Source organism: Ailuropoda melanoleuca, chromosome 9 (genome assembly GCF_002007445.2).
Source record: "Ailuropoda melanoleuca isolate Jingjing chromosome 9, ASM200744v2, whole genome shotgun sequence".
Taxonomy (NCBI): Eukaryota; Metazoa; Chordata; class Mammalia; order Carnivora; family Ursidae; genus Ailuropoda; species Ailuropoda melanoleuca.
Window position 1 is genome coordinate 20,909,289 of NC_048226.1, and position 24,405 is coordinate 20,933,693.

The window sequence follows — 24,405 nt, forward strand, 5'->3', positions numbered from 1 at the left end:
TCCCAATCTCATCCCTCTCTGTAATCTGCTTGGTATTTCCAGTACCCTGGAACTCCCTCTTTCCAACTTCCAATCAGAAATCTGGGGCTTTAATTAATCCACTCTGCCCTGCACTTCCACAACTTCCAGGACCAAGTGGCAGGAGAATAGAGAGAGAACACAAAGCAATGGCTCCACCTTCTTGGTTCTTGATGCAATAGGTAAGGAATTTGCTAGACCACTGGATCTCCTACAACTGACTCAGTTAGGGGAGCAATAGGAAGGGAAAGAAGACACTCCTGGGATTAGCAGGATGAAGTCTCAGTATAATTCTCTTTAACATTAAAAGAGATATGACCTCATATTATACCCCAGCTGATAAAGCAAAAAGTGTTAGTTGTTAGGAATAATTCTTTGCCTCCAATGGCTTCTTGCTCCAATCCAAAACAATAACACAGGTACTCAATCATGTCACTCCTTGCTTAAAAACAGTAGCAGCTTCTCATAACATGTAAGATTAAAAGCTATATTTTATTGCAATGTTGGGTATCAAGGAATGTGTTAAAAGGAAACCTTAGGGGCACCTGGATGGCTCAGATGACCAAGCATCTGCCTTTGGCTCAGGTCATGATCTCCTGGGACTGGGATCAAGCCCCATGTTGGTCTCCCAGCTCAGTGGAGAGCCTCCTTCTCTCTCTTCCCCTCCCCCCATTCATGCTCTCTTTCTCTAAAATAAATAGATAAATAAATAATCTTTTTTTTTTTAAAAAGGAAACCTTATAATCTCCATTGATAATGTTTCTATGATAGAAACAGTTGGCACTATCTCAGTATTATGTAAAGTGCCACGTAAATGCAGCTTCAGGTTTTCCCTTCCAATTCCATAGCAGCCCTTAACCTCCTTCTACAAAGATTTCTGTTTCTTGGGACACCTAGGTGGCTCAGTCGGTTAAGCATCTGCCTTTGGTTCAGGTCATGATCTCAAGGTCCTGGGATCTAGTCCCACATTGGGCTGCTTGCTCAGTGGGGAGTCTACTTCTCCCTCTGCCTCTGTCTCTCCCCACTGCTTGTGCTCTCTCTCTCTGTCTCAAATAAATAAATAAATAAATAAATAAATAAATAAATAAATAAAATCTTTTAAAAAAGGTTTCTGTTTCTTATATACATTCAAGACTTTTCAGAATCTGGTCCCCATCCTGCCTTTCTGTCTCATCTTGTTCTTCACCCTCAAATTTGCTTCACAAACATTCCATCATCATCAAAATGGAAAAAGAAAATTCTCCTAGAACTTGAGAACCCCAAATGCCAGGGCATTTGATGACCTCAGTTTGAGAAAACTTGTTCTAGAACTTACTACATCTGATATTTGTAGAACCAGATGAATGAAAGCTGCCTTGGTGATGCCAGGGATCCCAGCCATTGTATATAAAATTACATTGTTACCCTGGCTTCTAGTATTACTTAATTAGATTAATGTGACTGCATTGTTTATTATTTTTAAAAATAATATCCATTTTATAAAATAGGTCAATATTTGCTTTTGTGTGTTTCAAATCAGTTGGTCAAATCACTTATAACTATTACTCTAGTATGACTAGTATTTGTCTCAAAGGGACTATTTCTTTGGATGGTAAGTATTTTTGTGATACAAATGCACTTTCTTAGACTGAAATACTGATTTCTTACCAGATCTACTTCTATCTATTTTTGCCAATTTGAATTCATGGCTTCTCGTAATTATTTCTGCGTTTGGATTCACATACAGATCACATAAGTAGCTTCACTAGGTTTTTTCTTATTTAAATTCAATGAGCCAACATATAGTACATCATTAGTTTTTGATATAATGTTCAATGATTCATTATCTTCGTATAACACCAGGTGCTCAACACGCCACGTGTGCTTCATTAGGTTTTATTTCACACACCGTGGTAGCATTTACTTCGCAGCAAAAATTCTTCCATTTAGAATACTTTTGTAAAGGGCACGAAGGCCATTTTTCTAACTACCAAACTACTGAGTTTCAACTGGCAGACCAGAAGAACAATTTGTGAGGGCGAGACTTTTATACCAGAGGAAACCAGAACCAAGTGAAATCTGTAAACTGGCTGGGCCCAACATAATCATTCTCCTGTCTTTGAATAGAATTTAAGCTGGACTTGATTTATGACAATACTTGCCCTGCATTTTACTACTTTATGGTGTCTCCTTCTAAAACCCTTGGGAGCCCAGAACCTAACTTGCTTTATCAGTCCTAGTGTGTTTGTTAATAGTTGTGTTTGTCCCCCTCCCACTTCTCTCTGTTTGATTCAGAGATTAGTACAGATTGGTCTGCGGAGTCTTCTTTAAAAGGCCACATCCCAATGCCGTAATCAGTCTCAAAATCTGGCACATACATAATTCTACTTGTTTTGTAAATTAAGACAGTTAGAGATAATGGTACCAGATTAGCAATTGACATTGCATATCAGGACTTGTTTTGTTTTAGTTTGCTTTCAAGGAAAAAGAAAGCCTGTTTAAGATCAACATTTTGTCAACTTCAGGATTCTCTTTGAGAGGTGCCCATATTCATCTTAGGGATGAAGTGCTCCACCAGCTCCTCTTTATTGTGCAGCTGTCACCAGTGACAATAAACAACATCAGCAAGAGCAGCAATAACAACAGTAGTAGCATGATAGTGCTGTGACGATTAAGTGAAATTGTGTAAATGAAAGCACTCTGTGAGCTGTAAATTCTACCCAAGTGTAAAATAGCTTGACCACGTGAAGTAGATGTGACTGCAAATCTCCTGAGGCTTTCATCTGTACCTTCATACATCTATTATTTAGGATATTTGGTTTTGGACATTATACTACTAAACCTGAAAGTAGCTTAATTAAAACACACTTTTTTTTTTGGTTAAGGCATTGTAAATAAAGTTTTCCATTTCATTCAACTAACAGGTACAGCAATATATAAATTTGTGGCACTTTTGTAGTAACTTCCAAGAAAATACCTATATATCACATGACTTTATTGAAGTTTCATAGACTCCTATCTATTAAATATAAGGTCCAAATTCATGTTCTCATGGTAAGAGTCCCTGTGTGTGTTTCCAAAAGACAGAACTTAGATATTTGGAGTTCTGTAGTATGGTAGTTACCAAAACCTGTTTTATGAGCAGTCATCTTTTCATGTGCAATCATTACCCTTCACCTGCAAGGCATCTTATAAATTATATGGGAACATTTCCTTAATGACAGATCTCAATGTTAACCTAAAAACATAATGTTAGTGGAACAACTAGATCTGGTTTATACTTGAAGAAACCCATGTTTCAAGGTTCCATGGTATTCTATATTGAGTTCTAAGACTATTCTTACCCTGTAATTTTATTCCAGGTCTACAGGTCATAAACTTGTCTAATCCAGTCCAAATTTTATATCCAGCTATTTTAATTTCCATCTACTTCTTCATATGAGGCTGCCTTTTAAGTTTAGTAATTATAGTGAGAACACTCAGGATGGAACCTGGTTGTGCTTACTTACAGAGTTTTTATATGTGAAAGACTAAACAAAGAACAAGACTTAAGTCTTAAATCTTCTGGCTTTCTCATTGTTTTTAATAAGCAAAATACCGAAGACTTACCAAAAGAATATTAAGCTCTCTAGGATTTTAGCTTTAGGCCACGTCATTTATATATACTGACATGGCCATACTTCAGACCTCCTTGGTTTCTAGAACTCAAATCATCTAAATTAGCCTTTTCTGGCTATATTCCGCTTTCTGTTCAGGCAAGACTCTGGTCAGCCACTCATTGAAGCTCTCAGTAATAGCCTAGGTTCTCTCTTCCTTACTTCCAACATAATAGTGCCAACTCTACTCCTTCTTCATGCCACTAGGACTCCACAGCTGGGCAGAGAAAAATGGTATCTTGAGGCCATGTAATATGTTTATGCTACCATTTTAAACACTAACATCATTGTGGTATCTCCACTGATTGGTTCTTGGGAGCATTGGTCACTTTCAGCCTCCCTTTTGCTATAACCCATGCTTCATTCACTAACTGCATCCTAGCCCGTGGGCTGTAGAGAGTCACTGATGAAGGTCATGGGAGTCACCTTGACTTGGTCCAATGCAAAGTCATGTTAGCTAATTTCACTTACACCCTCAATATTCCTGCTGAGCAATCTCTTGGCTAGCTCCTTTCCTATCATATTTCCCCAAAGGTGAATTCAAATCTTCCTAGTGGTTTCAAGTCTGTAATATTGCTAGGTGTACTCTTTCCCCATTCCTTCCTATGTGTCTGGACTTTCCGATGCTATAAAACTCTTGGCCTCTCTCTAGCCCTTTATTTATTCTTGAGGAAGACTGATTTTCTGGTTGGAATTTGGGGACCAGGACACCAGCTTGCTTTTCTCTTTCTCTTTGGGAGCCAGCTGCTTGCAGAGAGCATGGGTTTGCACTTTGTTTTGTCCATATGGTAAGCTTAGTGGGGAAAGCTGATTCTTCCTGTGAGAATGGAGGCCTGCAGTTGCCTGTGACTGAGTGGCTATGGCTAATTCTGGCTAATTCTGTGAATTTGGCAACAACTGAACCACATCCTCTAGCACAACATTTATTACTAGTAAAGCCAATACTATTTTTATCTCCCTTTGCCTGATATCTGCACCTGTCCTTGAATTGGCTCTCAAAGTCAGGCAAGGAACAAGATTGTCATTTACAAGACACATTAAAACTCCCAGATTTAATCCCACCCCTTTGCCATAATCCAAGTTACTTTGACTCCTATTAATTTCTGAGATTAAGACATTCAGATGGAATCTTTCCCAAACGTCTCTCCCATCACTGTGTGTTTGTCTTTCTATGACCTTGTCTACATCAGAGGAATTACACACCCCTCCTTTCTGAGACTCTTCTCTCTTTCAGGTCTTCTTCTACTGACTATCTCATTTCTCTCCTTCTTGTCTTTCTTTTATGGTTTCTGTTACCAGCATCTCTACCTGATTACTCAGGAAAAGATGCTAAATAACATCTCAAGACCACAAATTGCTGCTTTCCTAATCAAGCTTAGAGGAAACCCAACACCTTAACCCAGATCCACAAATATGACAAGAAACCACTTGACCCAGAGGTTTTGGGGGAATCCAAACCTTCGATTATAAGTTTGGCTAGTCTAAGACCCATAGACACTTAAGTACAAGACCAACAGCATTTAAAATGTATAATTTATGAATTATACCCTGCATATTTGAAAATATCATATATGCAAAATAAAAATTTATGTAAATGGAAGATACGAATGAAGAAGAGATAATAAGGAGGCAATGTACACCATGTATTCCAAAAACCTATAATAATGTACCTGTTATAATTAAATATTAAGTTTGGTGCTAAGCTTCCTTGATGACATGTGGGAAAAAAAAACACACTAGATTACATAATTCTCATTGTTCAAGAAAAGGAAGTTGAATCTCTGACAAAGTTTTTTTAGAAAAGATTCTTTTCAACTCAATTGCTCTTGAACCTGTGAACCAGGGGTTGCCAAACCACAAAAGGAATGATGTTCTCAACAGTGGATTTTCAAGAGACATAGAGATGGCCTTCAAGTTCTGATTGATAAAGATATATGTTACTAGGTATTAGCCTGATATGATGAGATAGAATATCTAGGTTGACAAATTCTACCTTGGTTGTGCTGGCAGAAGTTATTTGTAAAATGTTCTTCCGCCAGCCCTCTTGGTTATGTGATATTAACCTTTAAAGCAAAGAAACAACACCTGTCAACACCACCAGTTGTTTTGGTGCTGCTGATATTAAAGATTCTTCCTGACAGTTATGGGTAGCAGAATCATTTGTATATTGAGACTGTTCCTAGTTGCCAATAGCACCTGTCAAAATCAAAGTTTCAAACTCAGAGGCAGCATAATTGATTTCCTATTTGATATTCATTGAGGATAGGATGGTAATTTGCATTGGCGTCAGGATATGAACTTTTTAGTCATCCATTCATTCAAAAACTCAAGCTCCTGCTATGTGGATATATGCAGGCTTCTTGACCTAGTCTAAGGTGTGAGGTGGTCAGGGAAGTTTTCCATAAGGAATTGACATTTGAGCAGAGATCCGAAGGATGAGTAGACAGAGGTTACAACATGTGCAAAAACCCCTATGGCAGGAAGGGAGTGGTGGCTTTGAGGAAATGAAAGGCCAAAAAGACTTCAGTACCAAGAATGAAGAGAGAGCAGTCCAGGGGGAGGCTAGACCTGGGAGCAATGGGAACTACTGAAAGGCTTTTAAAGAGAGCCAGTGGGGAGCAATGCAACCAGATTAGAATCTAGTGAGTGCAAAATGAATTGAAAGAGCAGAAATGATTATGGAGAGCTCAGATGTTCTCGGAGCTCAGATGCTTTCTGAGCAACTGCAAGAATCCTAGTGAAAAATGATGGTAGCTTGTACTAGTGTTCTGGTAGTAGAGAAGGAAAGAAGTGTGTGTGTGTGTGTGTGTGTGTGTGTGTATTCATTCACAGGAGGAAGAAAGCAGAAATTGATGATTTGACAGTGTCTGTCTTGCTAAATGAGATGGCTAGTGGTGCTACTCTCAGAGCCCAGACTACGGAAGAGGATGTCCAAATTTGGGAGGAAAACCATGAGCGCAGTGCCCTAAGTCAGCTAAGTGGGCATGCTGGGTGGGGCTTTGGGTTAAATACCCTGCTGCAGGGTTGTCCTAACTAAAAACTGAATCATGCTGTAAATCTCTGATTGAGGGACTAAATGTTGGATCTCACAAAATGGTGACATTGGGTGAAATCGTTAGAACTTTATATATTACTTTCCAAACATTAAGGGAAAGCCATGAATTTGGTTCCTGTACATGAGCCCTCAAAACACCCTGTAAATTTCCTGTGTGAACACGTTTGTGAGACTGACTCATGCAAATTGCTGGCGCAGGTTTTGAAAGGTACCAGACAACAGGGAGTCCAGGCAGGGACTAATGCCAACCACACCTTTCACGGAGGCTCGCTCCTAACCAGACCCTGCAGGTCGAATGGTGCTGGGGATGACAGCTGAGAGAAAGACAGGAGAATCATCAAATGGCAAATGGTGACGTGGAAAATAAAAACAATCCAATATGTAAAGAAGATTTTTAAAAATGGCAGAAATAGCTGAGTACTCAAAGATTTTAAAGGTAATCACTAGTGTCAAATTTAGGTAAAAATAACTAATTTTATTTCTAGTCTTCCACCCTCTTCCCTGCTCCTCAGCTGTTCTGGTTAAGGGTGAAGGAAAGTAACTTCTCCCCAAACCTCCTCCTCCGTTTGTCTCTGATATTCACCTGTGATTCAGCCTAGAAAGGGTCAACAAGGGAACCGGAGGGGCAGGAATGTACTCCCATCACTCCTGGAGATCTCAGCCAAGGGAAACGGGAAGTAGATGTTTTTACTGCCCAGCACACTTTCATTCCTATTACGTGTGCACAGAGCCCCAAGAGGAAAATGCAGTTTGGTAGTGACCTGATAACCACATTCTTCGAGGCTTGCTCCAAGAATGGTAAAAATCCAAACAATGCTGGGGGAAGGGGGAAGGGGAAGAGGCAGAGTGAAACAAAACACAATTTCCATTGTAAATCCAAGTTAATGTCTAACTAAAAGGTTGCGATTTTAGATTATTAAGATGGGAGTAGCTTATCTTTCTCAGGAAGAAATAATTTTTATATCTTGAAAGCTTAGCAATTACTATTAAAACAGCAAAGATGCATTTAAAAGGTTTTTTTTTTTGATAATGTGCCTTATTAAGGCCAAAAATTGGTGCAGAGAACCCTTGAATTTGGTAGGCTGGATTACAAGGTGCCTAGGGCTAGGAGAGGAGAGGGGCCAGAGACTGGAGCTCTCAGGGGCATCGTCTCTCCTGTGGCCTGTGGCAGAGTCACTGGCCTGAACATTCACAGCAGGGAGAGTTCAAGGTGTATTGTGAATTCTGTTGTAGTTATTGAGGCCCTTGACTGGATGGTCTGCTGAAATATTCTTTTGAATGTCTTTATGTTTATCAATATATACATGTAGCTCTACTAGGAAACTTTAACTCTGAGTACTGAAGGACGGAATGATAAGCTAGAATCCCCATAGGCATCATCCTTCTATCTGCATTGTTGGTTAAACTCTTTGGAATGATGTTTTATCAATTATCACAATCTTTTTTTAAAAAAATATTTTATTTATTATTTATTTGACAGAGATAGAGACAGCCAGCGAGAGAGGGAACACAAGCAGGGGGAGTGGGAGAGGAAGAAGCAGGCTCCCAGCGGAGGAGCCTGATGCGGGGCCGGATCCCAGAACGCTGGGATCACTCCCTGGGCTGAAGGCAAATGCTTAACCGCTGTGCCACCCAGGCGCCCCATAATCTTTAAATAATAATAATAATAGCTTACATTGCTTTTATTAAGTGATAAAGGTTCTTAAAAATTATATGATTAGAAAAATATAGATAGTGTCATTTTATTGTTTCTGTCTACCCTTTGCTGGTTACTTGTTCTCAGCTGCAGGAAGAGCAATACTGAAAAGTTTGCAAAATGTCACCCTTTCTGGCTCTCCCTCACCTGCCTTCATTTGCTCATTCACAGATTTGTGCACACATGCATGCATTCATTCTGCATTTATTAAGCAGTACCATATGGATAATGCTGATTTTGTTGGGACCCAGGATGCAAAAGTGTCTGAAAAACACACCCTGCCCTAATTTAGAAGTTTCTGCCCTCACGGGGGACAGACACTTCTGCCTCTCCCATAGCTCTTGGTCTCATAGAAGCAAAGAGGAGGGAGCCTTTACCTCTGCTCTGCCAGGTTGGGAAAGGAGCAACAAGAACATTAAGGTATGATGAGCAGGCCAGTCCTAGGGGAATACCATCCTTGACAAAGGCAACCACAAGTCAGAAGATGGCTTCTCTAGCATTTACACAGCCCTGTAGCTGACTTTTCTTTCATTGATGCAGGGTATTGAAGTAAAAGCACCCACTCTGGGGGTGGGCAAGAACTTGTCAGGGGCTTTCGGTTTGGTTTGGTTTAGTTTGGGTCATCTGGAATATTTGCAATACGTGTCACCATTCACTTCTATATGCAATTTACAATCACCAATCACGCTAGATATTTCACACTGCTTCAGGAGCAAACACGTAAAGAACCCAAAGTTTGAACAAACAAGAGAACTTGGAGTGATCATTTATATGAACTTTGGCATCCCCCTTAGAATGGGGAAGAGGAGCCCACACACCCTTGGCCCGCGGCTGGGCACTGGCCCCGTGGTGGGCACACCTCTCACAAGTGACGCGGATGCGCTCGTCGCTGGATGACTGCTGCTCATCCTCCTTCTCCTGGAAGTGCTCCTGAACACACTGCTCCTCGAACTCGTGCAGCCTCTTCAGCTCCTCGTCGCTGAGAAACAGCTCTGCGTAAAGGGAGAAGTGTTTGCCAAGTGAGAAATGAGCTCTGTCCATGAAGAATCAATTTAGTTGCGCCATTGTGAATTTCACAACCCAACCTGAATTAAGCTCCCTTGCCCATCACTTGCAGGCAATTCTCTGACTACTCCACTAATTACTGATAAACTAACAGAACTGGAATAAAATCAACATAAAATGAGAAGCATTCTGCAAAGAACAAGAGTTGGACTGGAGTGTTATGTTTTCACACAATTTAAGTAGTTGAGTGAGAGTTCCATGAGGGTGTCCAGTGGGAACACTCTTGAAATTCGCCCAAGATAGAAATGAAAGAGTCCTGGACATACTCAGTCCACGATCCTGTTCATCTTGGTCCCCTTCTCTTTTCTTCCTACAGCGGCCACTAAGACGCATAATGATTATATAGATGTGGCTTAAAATGATCATCGGTGGAGGTAGGACTGGCCGGTCATGAAATGTCATTATCAGCTGATACCGCTGGAATTTCCACACCTGGTTGGATATTGACTTTACTTCAAAGAAAGTATTGCTTTAAAAAGAATAAATGTTTAGTTAGTTTTTTTACTTTTCATTTTGATTTCCCAGGGCAATCAATCACTCACATTGAAATGAAAATAAACAGTGAAATGGCCTTTTAGTGCCCTCTAGTACTGACTCCTAGATTACCCTACCTTCTGGTTTATCTATCAGTGTGGATTGCCTACACCCAAGGATATTTTATTCTTATAATTAATTAAGAATTAAGTATACTGAAACTGCTACCTCCTGCTCTCTTGAAACACCATACTACAGTCTACTGATTCATATGCTCAGGAAAATTTTATTTAATGTTTTTAAAGGTAGGAGCTATTCAACTAAGCATTTTGAAGTATTAAACCTTCAATACACTGGAACAAGAGTTTAAACCAGAGTCTTTCCAAAGCCCCAGTCAGCTCTAAAATTCTATATTTCTGTGAAGGATTTTTCCCTCATATTTTTCATCTTAGAAGCTAGAATTTTTTTTGAGCATTTATTAAGCACAGTCACATGCTCAACATATCATGCCAAAGTGGGCAAGTTTTACAAGAAACTTCTTTTTATAATTTAAGCCATGTCTTTCTTAGGCCATTTTATCTTCTATTCTGTAAATGATAAGGAAAATATTTTATATAATATTACTGTAATTGTCACAGCTTATGAAGTTAACATTGCTTTCTGAGCCCATCTGATAATGAATTAAAGGCATGTCTTGATCAAATCTTCCCTCCCCAGGAGACTTTCATCTAAGGAAGTATTTTCATTAGATTAAAATACATGTTAAAGTGTTAAAATACTAACCAAGATTAAATTTAAATGTATTTAAGAGAAAGATAAATACCATATGATTTCATTCATATATGGAATTTAAGAAACAAAACAAACAAAAAAAGAAAGGAAAGGAAAAAAAAACCCCAGACTTTTAATTGCATCCTGTTGAACACTGGGTAATGTACAGGATTATTGAATCACTGTACTATACACCTGAAACTGATACAACACAGTATATTAATTATACTTCAATAAAAAATAAAATACTGATCCATCAAAACATTTTTAAATGTATTTAAGTGTCAACTTTTGATTCATGAATACATGAAAGCTGATTAAGTTTAAATGAAAGAGATTGGAAAAATTCTACACACTTAAAAGCCCTACTGAAATTCTGTATAAATCCATGGCCTCATGAGTGTTCCAAGAATAAACTGGAAATTTGTAATGTAATAAATACTAGGCACCCAGTCATCAGCCTTGATACATACTTGAAAACCGCAATGAGCAAGTTCACCAGTAGGATGTTGGCCACCAGTAGGTAGCACGCCATGATCGCTGGTGTGAGCCAGGCACCTGGGATACAGGGAGGGAGCCGCTTGCCTTCCTCATCATACTGGTTGTCACCACAAGGAGCTGAAACAAAAGTTTGTCTTCTTGTAATTTTTACATAAAATAAATAGAATAAATAACTTACATATGCCATTACATGATCTATTTCTTTTTTAAGGTGATTTTTTTCCCTGACTTCATAAGCAATAATTTTCCATATGAAAAATATCAACTCATACAAAGAAAATAAGAAACTCATTTCTGCACTAAGTGATAGTCATTCTTGACCTATCATATTTATAAACATTTTCCCATTTCTGTATTTTTGTTTTTCATGTACAGAAGTTCTTAATTTCTCAGCAGATAGATCTATCTTTATGTTTTTTTTCTGTACTGTTATCCATTAGAAAGCTATTCTGTCTTCTGATTATTTAAAATCACCTTATGTTGTCTCCTTGGTTTCACTTGTACCTGAACTTTTGAAATAATTTTGTTACGAGAAAGGAGGTAAGGATGCTCTCTACCCTCAAATCCATTAATCAATGATTCTGGTGTCATGTTTAGAAAATCATCTTCTCTCTCTCTCAGCTCAATCAAAAATGTCACTTTGATCCTATGGGACCTATGTTCTTTTTTTTATTTTATTTTATTATATTATGTTAATCACCATACAGTACATCCCCAGATTCCGATGTAAAGTTTGATGCTTCATTAGTTGCGTATAACACCCAGTGCACCATGCAATACGTGCCCTCCTTACTACCCATCACCAGTCTATCCCATTCCCCCACCCCCCCCCCTCTGAAGTCTTCAGTTTGTTTCTCATAGTCCATAGTCTCTCATGTTTCATTCCCCCTTCTGATTACCCCCCTTTTCTTTATCCCTTTCTTCCCCTACCGATCATCCTAGTTCTTATGTTCCATAGATGAGAGAAATCATATGATAATTGTCTTTCTCTGCTTGACTTATTTCACTTAGCATTATCTCCTCCAGTGCCGTCCATGTTGCAGCAAATGTTGAGAATTCGTTCTTTCTGATAGCTGAGTAATATTCCATTGTATATATGGACCACAGCTTCTTAATCCAGTCATCTGTTGAAGGGCATCTCGGCTCCTTCCATGATTTGGCTATTGTGGACAATGCAGCTATGAACATTGGGGTGCATATGGCCCTTCTCTTTACTACGTCTGTATCTTTGGGGTAAACACCCAGTAGTGCAATGGCTGGGTCATAGGGTAGTTCAATTTTTAACTTTTTAAGGGACCTCCACACTGTTTTCCAGAGTGGCTGTACCAACTTGCATTCCCACCAACAATGTAGGAGGGATCCCCTTTCTCCACATCCTCTCCAACAATTGTTGTTTCTTGCCTTGTCTATCTTTGCCATTCTAACTGGCGTAAGGTGGTATCTCAGTGTGGTTTTGATTTGAATTTCCCTGATGGCTAATGATTTTGAACATTTTTTCATGTGTCTGTTAGCCATTTGTATGTCTTCATTGGAAAAGTGTCTGTTCATATCTTCTGCCCATTTTATGATTTGTTTATTTGTTTCTCGTGTATTGAGTTTGAGAAGTTCTTTGTAGATCTTGGATACCAGTCCTTTATCTGTGGTGTCCTTTGCAAATATATTCTCCCATTCCGTGGGCTGTCTCTTAGTTTTTTTGACTGTTTCCTTGGCTGTGCAGAAGCTCTTTATCCTGATAAAGTCCCATAAGTTCATTTTATCTTTTATTTCTCTTGCCTTTGGAGATGTGTCGTGAAAAAGGTTGCTCTGGCCGATGTCATAGAAGTTGTTGCCTATGTTCTCCTCTAGAATTTTGATGGATTCCTGTCTCACATTGAGGTCTTTCATCCATTTGGAGTTTATTTTTGTGTATGGTGTGAGAGAGTGGTCAAGTTTCATTCTTTTGCATGTAGCTGTCCAATTTTCCCAGCACCATTTATTGAAGAGACTGTCTTTTTTCCACCGGATGTTTTTTCCTGCTTTATCAAAGATTAGTTGCCCAAAGAGCCGAGGGTCCATTTCTGGGTTCTCTATTCTGTTCCATTGGTCGATGTGTCTGTTTTTGTGCCAGTACCATGCTGTCTTTGTGATCACAGCTTTGTAGTACAGCTCGAAATCCGGCATTGTGATGCCCCCAGCTTTGTTTTTCCTTTTCAACAGTTCCTTGGAGATTCGGGGCCTTTTCTGGTTCCATACAAATTTAAGGACTATTTGTTCCAGTTCTTTGAAAAATGTCCTCGGTATTTTGATCGGGATAGCATTGAAAGTGTAGATTGCTCTGGGTAGTATGGACATTTTAACTATGTTAATTCTTCCAATCCATGAGCATGGAATATTTTTCCATCTTTTTATGTCTTCCTCAATATCTTTCAAAAGTGATCTATAGTTTCTAGCATATAGGTCCTTTACGTCTCTGGTTAAGTTAATTCCAAGGTAACGCATGGTTTTTGGTGTTATTGTAAATGGGATGGATTCCCTAATTTCTCTTTCTTCAGTCTCGTTATTCGTGTATAGAAATGCAACTGATTTCTGGGCATTGATTTTGTATCCTGCCCTTACTGAATTGTTCTATAACTTCTAATAGTTTGGGAGTGGATTCCTTTGGGTTTTCCATATAGAGTATCATGGGACCTATGTTCTGAATTAAAAAAAAGAGAATGATCCCAACAGCAATCAGTGAAATAACTTCCATGAACTTATAGTCTACCTACTTTTTACTTGTTTACAGTTTAAAAGAGTACTGACACCAGAAAATAAGGGAAGTATTTAAAACCAGTGTAAGGTTGTCAGTAATTAGCCAAGAGAGAGACTGACTAATACACACATTTCACAGGTCAGAGTCATCAATTCTGTGTAAACTTACGATTAATTTCCATGGCGTAGACTATATAGCAATTTGAAAGCAGGATTTTATTTTTTTTTTTAGTTGTGACAGGAAGGGAGGAGAGAAAATAAGATGACAGTTTAGAAAAAAGTTAAACCAATGATTAGCAACACAAGAACGGTTTTGGGTGTAAAGAAATGCAAAGTACTCAAGTTTGGGAATTATAAATTCACGCTTGGAAACAGTGATCTATTTAGAAGAAAGTGTATACATTATTAATTCTAGAAAATACATATATATTTCATGAATATTGATTTTACCATATGCCATAAGCAATAAAAAGCTCACTAGTTAAAAATGCTGTGAAAAAGATATGAGGCTACTGGCAGATGATCATTTTAACCAAATGGTTAACAAATCAGGCATTCTCTATATCCCAATTCAAATACCTCATCAGCACAAATAAGTGAAAAATTATTATGCAATAATCAGATCAAGAGTCAAAAACCAGCATTTAATGGTGTTACTGAAAATAGCCTCAAGTTCACCGCTTTACCTTCTCATTACCCAATTTAATAATAAAAAACAAAAATATTACAATTTATGTCTGGATCCTATATTTACCAAAGCAAACATTCTTTTGAAAGCAAATTAGATTTTTATGTTCCAGTTAACCAAGCTACAAACATTCAACAATTGACTTTGTGACGATGTGTTCAGAATCATGTTATAAAAGCTAGATAGAAGGCATTATGTGAACTAGTTGTCAGTCTAACCCAGTGGCAGAGGATGTACTGAGAACCCTGCGTTTCATATAAGAGGATGTTCAAGACCGTCTATCCCCAAGAAGCAGAATACTGGAAATGGCAGGCATGCTGTTGTACCTGTATCTTTGTGACAGAGCACAACATGCAAATGAACGCACGGGTCTGCACACAAAAACAGGTCTGAAGAGCCTCATTCATCCGTGGAACATTAACTGGCCAGGTGACATAGGTATAAGAACATTTGAGCTTCACTTCTTACAACACAAGAGACACCATGACCTGCCAGCTCAGCCTGGGGAGGAGCTGGGGCCTACACACCTCAGAAATCGCTGAAGGACCGTGGCTCATTTCCTCTGCTAACATCTAGATTATTTTTGATAATAATGATTTTAAAAAGTTGAACTCCATAAGTGAAGAGGAAATTGATAGCTATGTAGATAGTGGGCTTTGGAGAAGAAACTTGAAGCAGAGGATGGCGCAAGACGCCAGTCACCCAGTCGTACTTACGATCTCATTCTATTGAAATAACACCACCAGCTCTGTCTTAGGGTAGAAAGAGATTTAGGTTGAAGAAATATTGGCATATTGGCATTGGGACTGCATTTGTGTGATAAGATATTCACTAGGTCCAGCTAAAGGGATGTGAGACTCTTTCCAAATTCTGGTTAATGGTTTTTAGAATAGAAGAAATGACTGATGTCTCAAAAATCTACATTTCATATTCTGCACTTATTCCTTTGTAAAATGATTTGATGCTCATGGCAGAATAAAAAATAATTTATTTCCAAATTAATGCATGCTCTTCCATTAATTTAGAACTGATCATCTGCCTCAGAAGCAGGGAAGAGAATCTTACTATCAATTCTATTCTTACGGTCTATCTGGTCTGCAAACACCTCTCCGTAGATCATCCAGTAGGGCATGTAGAAGATGTTTCGGGCCAATTTCCAAGAAGGCTCCTCATCTGGGTGCAAAATGGCTTGACGGGCTACTCCAAAACTCATCAGCACAACCAGCATGATGACCACAAAATACAGCATGTCAATCATCTGAGTAGAAAGAAAATGTGTCTCTTACTGTCTTGACTCATGGGCCAGATTCTCTTGCTATTGCTTTCCCTGAGGACTTCACGAGTGTTTAATTTGGATGAAGAGAACCTCTTTCCTTTCTCTCCAGCCCATCCACGGGCTCCTAGTTTTATACGCCATGCAATGCATTGACTCCCTCATTTGCTCTTACTCTTTCTTCTCCTCTATTCTTGTCCATAAACAAATATTCCTCATAACTACAACAGCAAAGGGAAAAAGGGAAGATTTATGGGGGAAACATGGGAATTTGTAAGGGAAACAGAGATATCTAAGAAAGGAACAAGATAATGGATTGAGAGTACAGAATGTTTATTCATTCATTACACAAATGCTGAGTGGTTACAGTGAGCAATGCTCTGGTTACTGTGGATACTGAGCTGGTATAATTCCTAACTTTGGATATCCCTGAAGATGAGAGACCTTGCCAGGATAAGGTAAACCATATATCCCTTCTACTCAAAGTGGCTTGCGCTATAAAGAGTTATTCTTAAACTTAAGAGACTTCCTTTCTTTTGGGACCAGTCCTAACACTGAAGCTATTTTAGGTGCTGTAAGGATGATCTGCTGGCTCTTTTTTGTTTTGTTTTGTTTCATATTGTATGATTTATTCTGGAAGAAATGTTGCCATGGGTTTGTCTTGGCCCTAATCACATGAATTGCCTATGTCCACTCCAGGCCAGAGTACATGGGCTGAAGACTGTTTGGAATAGGGGTGGGGGAGTGACCCTGGGCCCCATTTGTTTTTGGTTTTCATCCCATGTTATGAACCAGGTTATTGTTATATTTATAAACATACATATATGTGTGTGTGTATATATACACACACACAGCATTAGTATTGTACATATATACAATATATATGTATTTCTCTATATAAAGTAGTATATACTGTGTGTATATACATATATAAACAACACAATACCAACATGTAGGAGAACTACGTATCTTAAAGCAAAAATGTTTCCTGCAAGAAACCAACTGCAAAAGAAAGACCAAATGAAGTCTAACAAAACCACACCCAAGGCCTGGTCTCAGGTCTTAACCAAAACCACAGTGTCTCTAGTTCCTAATGGGGTGTCAGTACTAACCATCTTTCCAATCATCATCACATAGGGCCCCAGATACTTGTTGACACCAAAGATGTCCAGGACACGGATGTACCAGAAGATGATATCCACACAGTAGATCACTCGGCCATAGCCCATGTATGGCTGCTTCTGTAGGCGAAGGATTGCTCCAATCATGAACATGGAAATGGCCACAAGGTCTGTGATGTTCCAGTACTCCTGAAGCCAAACTTTTATTTTCTGGCTGAGTTTGCCTGGTTCTGACATAAGGATCTGAAAACAAATGCCAAAGGACAATAAACAGGGAGTGCTGTGTTGGAAGCCTCTTAGACTCTTGGAAAGATAGGACTCGTGGAACATTCCAGGGCATCTGGTCCCATTTCCTGCCTAAGACCTTTAAACACTAATCTTCTCAGACAGAGAAAAATATCTCGAAAGGGAAATTCCATGGAATCCTCTATATTCCTAGATGCAGTGTTTCATAAATTCTCAGGAAATGCCTTCTAAATTATGTCCTTCTGGGTGAAATTAAAGCAGCTGCCTCTTGATTTCTTTTTAATTCTCTGGATATGTGCCTGTCAGCCCACGCTCCAGAGTTAGTACAGGAGGAAAAGTCTAGAGTGGAGATACACCCATGTGGTCTCACAAAAGGTTAATCCACCTGGTGGAGATGGCAGAATTGGGCTAGGGGATGCTTGTTTGCCACAATTCCTTTGCAACTTAGATACGAGAAGTCAGGGGAAAGTTAAATGATTTTTCTCCTACTTGAGAGAAAAAAAATCACCATTGATTTGGGGCGCCTCAGTGGCTCAGTTGGTTAAGTGTCTAACTGGATTTTGGCTCAGGTTATGATCTCAGGGTCATGAGATCCAGCCCCACGTCAAGCTCTGCGCTCAGCAGGGAGTCTGCTTGAACCTCTCTCTCCCTCTCTCTCTCTGCCTCTCCCCCCATGCACACTCTCTGTTTCTCAAATAAACAAATCTTTAAAAAAAACCACCACTGATTAAAAATCACTACTTCCTCAGGGTGAAATTAGAAATATTTAGCAAACAGCATGCATAGGTACACAGAGAGTGAACCCCACGGATGCAGCTATGGTGTGCAGTAAGGTGGGAGTATGCTGTGCCATGTGGTACCCCTTTAGTTATGGAGACTGGGTGGGTCCTGGAGACCCCACAAGTGGAATGGGGTGGGTCTATTTTTTTGGCTAAGAGCACAGAAGGGATTCACTAGTTCAACAGCCTGTGTACACTGTAGCCCAAAGGGTTAGCTATAACTGGAGGGTGAGCTCCTAGAATAAAGAACAGTGTCTTAGCACATGGCTGATGCTCAGCGGGATCATGGTGGCATGGGGATGGCATGGCAGGCCACTTGGGGAAACTCGGTTGTAACATTTGCAGAGTTTGATGAAGCCCAACTAGGAAAGAAAGACTAGTAGCAAAGGAGATGGGTTGTAAATGTTGGATTTGGCACTTCTTTTGTTTCTTAGGCTCTCATTAGACTGACAGCATCAAACTCACTCTATTGGGAAGAAGTTGCCAACACTATTTTTTTTCGGTTCAGTGAAAAGGTCAATAACAACTACAAAATAATAGTACTGCGTCTTCTACCAGTTGCAAGAAGCACGTGAAATCCTTCTGTGTGTTTTTTCGACTCAGATTCATTTTTTTCTTGGATATAAGCTTTCCCTTTACAAGCTAATATAGTGAATTAAAACTTGTAGAAAAGTATCTGGCCCTATTTCCTCTGCCACCCTCTCAGAGTCTCCTGAGAGCCCTTCCTTAATAAGAAGGAAGAACCCCCATTGCAGGTGGTAGGGAGCCATGATTCTGAGTCCCAAGTTGTAGGTAAAACATCATCTTGTGTCTCTCTCTGTTTTTAGTTTCAGTTCCCAGTAAACAGAGCCAAAATTTGTACCCGGTTGTAGTAATTGGTTTATCTCCTGGCAGCATTTACTATTGCTTTTACAGGCACTGAGACTGGTTTTATTACTAAACAACATTTATTTTGCTTTATGCTTTGATTTGCAAATTTAAATTCAGTTGGAAGCGGAAGACATAGAAATCTTAAGCAAGGGAATGGAATAAACTTGGGATTGTCGTAGCCCCAAGGAGAAAAAGGTACCATGGCACTCGTGCTTTGCACGAAGTGTTTTTGCAGTAAGAAGCTATATCTGAATTAAAGTCAGTGTTTAGGGGTGCCTGGGTGGAGGTGCTGGCTCAGGGCGTGATCCTGGAGTCCTGGGATCGAGCCCCACATCGGGCTCCTCCGCTGGGAGCCTGCTTCTTCCTCTCCCACTCCCCCTGCCTGTGTTCCCTCTCTCGCTGGCTGTCTCTCTCTCCATCAAATAAATAAAATCTTAAAAAAATAAAAATAAAAAAAAATAAAGTCAGTGTTCAGTGGGGCTGGGACAGGACTTTGGAGTAATCACCTCTCGTATTTTCTCTAATGCCAGGCTCACAATGTAGGAGATGACAATCCACTCTTGGAGACAGGGCCAGCGGTCCATCCGCACCAGGATGACATAGTTGAATAGCAGTAGGTAGCCCAAGTATGATATCTGAAGGGCAGAACAACTATTAGCAGTGTTTAGGGAAATAACATGCATTGGAAAAAAAAACTTTTGAAAATCCTATTTTCAGGTTGACAGGTCTTCTAAACAAATTTGCATTTCCAACTGGACTGACTCATCTAGAGGAAACTTGTTCACATCACCAGTGCAGATAAACTGTGGGGCAGGTCGGGAGGCATTTTATACTTTAGGATGATATGGACACAGGCATTTCATTTTCTAAATGAAGGTGTATTTGTGGCTACTGTCACCCTCATGGGGGAATTATGGAGCTGCACAAGATTATGATAAATAGGGAAATTTTTAATATTTCACTAATGTGTCTTTACATTCCTGGAAGTTGGAAATTGTTATTTACTCTCTCTGCTTTGCAAATTTCCCTCTTGAATCTTTTCGCTGCTGATAGATGTGAGAGGTTAGAGGTGTGTGGGGGGGGTGAGAGCTGTCTGCCCAGGTGCACAGAGCTGTCCTGAGTCTTCACTATCAGGATTGACAAATCTATAGTTTGCTGTGGCCACAGCATGCTCCCTATCTTTGTGGCAAGAAAAGATGCAGAGTTTGGAGATATATGGGAGTGAGCTGTGGGGTGGAGGGAGGTGGTCTGAAGTTGATTGTCTGAGGTTGAGTCACTGTGGAGCTGATGAATCTTCACCTCCAGAGCCTTTGCTGGCCCAGGCCTCTTTAGGAGTTATGGGGGTGGGGTTGAGGGGTAGGGGTGGGGTGTTCTAGCAATTGTGTATTTGTGATTCGGCAGGTTTTTTTTTTTTTAAGATTCACCTCCCACCCCTCCCAGTTGTATAATCTTTACCAGTAATATAGGTAAAATCCCTTTCATAGATGATTTATTCTTGCAGAAGGATTAGAACCAGAGTTCTCAAAATTGGGCTGCATCGAATCCCCTGGGAAGCTGTAAAATGTGTGACGTACTTCCACAGGCCAGAGATAGTATTTAGAGGTGCAGGGTGACACTGGGGCTTCTCTGCCTCCTGGCTCTGCCTTGTGCTGAGCTCTCCTGCAGGCCAGGTGCATCAACGGTGCTCAGCTGGTTCTGACCAGAGCAGGTGGGTAGCAGTGACTTCTCTGCATCACCAGCTGTGGCTACAAAATGTTGGGTGTCCAGGCCCATGGTTGATCTGGGTCCCCATGCAGCCTTCCTCTGCCTACTGCCTACCCCATTGCCTAATGCCCTATTTACAGATTGGACCCATTTCCTCACCTCCCATTACCTGTCCTGCCTAGTTACAAATGGAACCCCATGCTAGGGCCTGCCTGGTGTAGACCGTAGCTTGGTGCTTGGGACTTCATGAGTAGTCTTGTCCCACCCTCCCCAGACTGCAATGGTTGTGGGAGACTCTGTGTGCCTTCTGGGACCTCCTGCAGCCAGAGCCTATCTGCAGAAGTCATAGTAGGCATGTGTAAAGCCGGGGTCACTCTTGTTACAGATGGTGCCTCACTCTTGGGGATGTGGAGACAGTGGCCACCAAAGGCATCTGGAAGAGAGTGTGCAGCCAAGCAGTGGTCATTTGGTGTGCATTTCAGAATGGAGAGGCCTTGATTTCCTCCCCTGTTCTAGGAGTTTATGATCTGGGTTCGACCACACTGCTTTGTTAAGCCCACTGGTTTTATGAAAAAAAAAAATGGCATCTGTGAGTTTTCTCTTTAAATCACGAGCCATCTTTGTTCATTTAAAAATAAAACTGTATTTCCCTAAGTTTGTATTACCGAAGGCATTAAAAAAAATCCTTCATCTTAAGCAAACAGGACTGTTTTGCTTTACGAAGTGGTGTATTTGGGGCTAGGATGGCCATATTCCTACATGCGTGTAAATATAGGACAAGATATCCAGATACAGTCTTAGCTGAAGATCTGAATTAGTCCTGATTTTGTTTTCATACTTCATTTTAATTCTGTGAATTTTAAAACATTTTTAAAAGCTTTTGACATATTTCTCGAGTGTCACAATTCTGTGTTCAAAACATGTTACATGGCAAATGCTAAGGAGGAAGCCTCACTGTGTAAAACCAGAACTTGACAATGGGAGCGTTATAGAATTCACAGATCTTCGTTCCAATGGGAATGCTTCTTTGCTTTTTGTGCTCATTCTCCTCATCACCCTTTCTTGAACCAGCGTCTGCATTTGTGTCCTGGAAAACAGAATGGCACACGGCAAGCAGGTTGCCAAATGGGAAATGCACAGCATTTAACAGATAGGTGTCTTCGAAAATAAAGATTTATATGGAGTTCCCCCATTATTGTGGTTTCTAAACTCATGGTAAGAGAAATCTCAACAATTTTGAGAATGAGAGTGAATTGATACTGTTATGATCAAGGGTAGCACTGACCATATTCTCCTCTTCTTTCTCTTTGCCATCTTCATTCTCCTTGGATGTCTGATATGAGAAGTCATCATATGTGCGAAATTCCAAAAACAAGATGGTAGGGGGAAGAAGTATCCCCATTATAACCTATGTAGAATGAGAAAAAAGTTTTTAAGATTTTTAGATTTTTAGGCTATGGCAATTCTAGAAAATTTTCCTAGTATACGTAAAATTTTAAAATGATGACCTTCGCTGTTACTCAATAAATTGAGCAGTCCTAGAACAGGTTTATCACTGCTCTGAGGTTCTGTGGTTTATTCGGTTTGATACATTGGTATAGGGTCACAGATTGTGAAAAATTTAAGAACTTGCACTAAATTATTTCAGATAAACAGCAAGCAGTATTGTGTGGAATCCTGTCTTAAAAAGCAGAGAACTTACACTAAGTTTCAAAGCAGGTAAATCTTTAGATTAAAATATAATAATATGAATGAGAATAAATACATAAAATATAATAATACTTTTAGTGAAGTAGATAGAAAGCATTTTATATAGAATAACTTAGATGTAAATATGGATGTATGGATGAAGAATTAAAAGACAAATGTAATTTGGGCTTGATCTAGACAAAAGGATGGCCTGGCCCATGGAAGGAAAATTTTGTTGTCATTTTTATCAGTGCTGTGATGTATGTTTCCAATACGGAAATCTGTCCCTAGTGTTTAGTGCTGAGTTTGAAAAATTTCCCTTAGTGATCCATTATTTTTTTTAAAGATTTTATTTATTTGACAGAAAGAGAGAGCCAGCAAGAGAGGGAACACAAGCAGGGGGAGTGGGAGAGGAAGAAGCAGGCTCATAGCAGAGAAGCCTGACCGTGGGGCTCATCCCAGAACGCCGGGACCACGCCCTGAGCCGAAAGCAGACGCTTAACGACTGAGCCACCCAGGCGCCCCTCAGTGATCCATTATTAAGAACATCACAGAGGGGTTATTTCTACCGTACGTTAAAATTTATATTATATTATACAATAAAAAATCCATAATTAAGACAGCACAGTATAGGTGCATGAATAGACCAAACAAAGGAATAGAATAGAAAGTCCAGAAATAGATTCAAATACACATCAAAAATGAGCATAAGGTTAAAGTACCACCTCAAATTGGAAGAATAAAGATGGACTATTGAGAAACCAGGTGATCATCCAGAATATGATTAAGTTGAATTCTACCACTCACCAGCATAAATTAAAGATTAAAGATTTCATGGAAGAAAAAAAGGGTAGTGGTATAGGAAGAATGTAAAACAACTAAAAAGAATCACGTGAGAATTTTTCAGAAGAGGGTGGTTGGGGGAAGGCCTTTCTAATTATGCCCCCAAATCAAGAAGCAGTTACACCTTAATTAAAAAAATAATTAGTAAAATAAAAGAAGCAATCAAAGAAAAGATCAGTTTTAAAAAAAAGCATAAAGATCTGTACAGCAAAAAAAAAAAAAAAAAAAGTCTTAACCAAAGTAAAAAACAACTCATGGGAAAACATATTTGCAGCTCATGTGACAGGCAAAGGGCTAATCTTTCTAATTAGAAAGGAGTTCCTAGAAATTGAGAAAAAAATTCCAACAATCCAGCAGAAAAACAGACAAAGGCTGTGAGCTGAAACGTTGGTACTGAGAGGAAAATATTCTCAACCTCACTCAAAATGAGATAAATGAACCGTAACTACACAAGGATGTCATTGTTTACCATCACATTGGAAAAATTCAAAAGTTTACTCCTTCTCTGTGTTGGGGAGACTGTGGGAAAACAGACATTCTCCTACATTGTTGGTGGAAGTGTAAATTGGAAAAATCCTCACAGAGGGAGGCTGGTTGCACCTGTCAAAATTGCAAGCACATATCCCCATGGGGCCACCAATTCCACTTCTGGACGTTTATCTATATTCGTGTCCAAGAGCATTCACTGTGGCAGTGGGTGTAACCCTGCAAGACAGGAGTGACCTCCATGGCTTCAGAGCAGACTGGCTAAATATGAATCTGAAATAACGGGATACGACCCAGCTGGGAAAGAATGAGAACTTCCTATATAGTAATATGGAAAGAGCTCCCAGATTAGGTGAAAAAGCAAGGTACTAAATAGTGAGTATGCCAGCTCTTGTGAAAAAGAGGATACAAAGAGAATGGTCACTGCTAGTAGCTTTATATATGGAAGGACACACAAGGAATGAGCATCAGTGATTGCTGCTGGCTGGGAACAGGGTGGATGGGGGACAAGCGTGGGAGGAAGACTTGTCATTTACACTTTTAAATTCTTTTAATTGTTGTGCATATCATATTACCTACTTTAAAAAGTTAGGTCAAAAAGAACAAAAATATGGGACGCCTGGGTCGCTCAGTTAAGCTCCTGCCTTCAGCTCAGGTCATTAGCCCAGGGTCCTGGGGGACCGAGTCATGTGTCAGGCTTCCTGATCAGCGGGGAGTCTGCTTCTCCCTCTGCCCCTCCCCCCACTCGTTCTCTCAATCTC

At 39.8% G+C, this 24,405-nt stretch overlaps 1 protein-coding gene across 1 annotated transcript in view; it reads right to left on the bottom strand.

Annotated features, from left to right (window-relative positions):
• The window catches only part of TRPM1 (transient receptor potential cation channel subfamily M member 1), an 84,439-nt gene that overhangs the window by 12,629 nt on the left and 47,405 nt on the right, over nt 1–24,405 (bottom strand). Inside the window, exons 18-26 of the mRNA XM_019804740.1 lie at nt 21,912–22,034; nt 21,582–21,713; nt 19,429–19,557; nt 17,019–17,270; nt 15,717–15,891; nt 14,115–14,135; nt 11,188–11,332; nt 9,736–9,938; nt 9,264–9,396 (exon numbers count right to left, since the gene is read on the bottom strand). Coding sequence (XP_019660299.1) covers nt 9,264–9,396; nt 9,736–9,938; nt 11,188–11,332; nt 14,115–14,135; nt 15,717–15,891; nt 17,019–17,270; nt 19,429–19,557; nt 21,582–21,713; nt 21,912–22,034 — 1,313 coding nt within the window. The remainder of the gene's footprint in view (nt 1–9,263; nt 9,397–9,735; nt 9,939–11,187; nt 11,333–14,114; nt 14,136–15,716; nt 15,892–17,018; nt 17,271–19,428; nt 19,558–21,581; nt 21,714–21,911; nt 22,035–24,405) is intronic.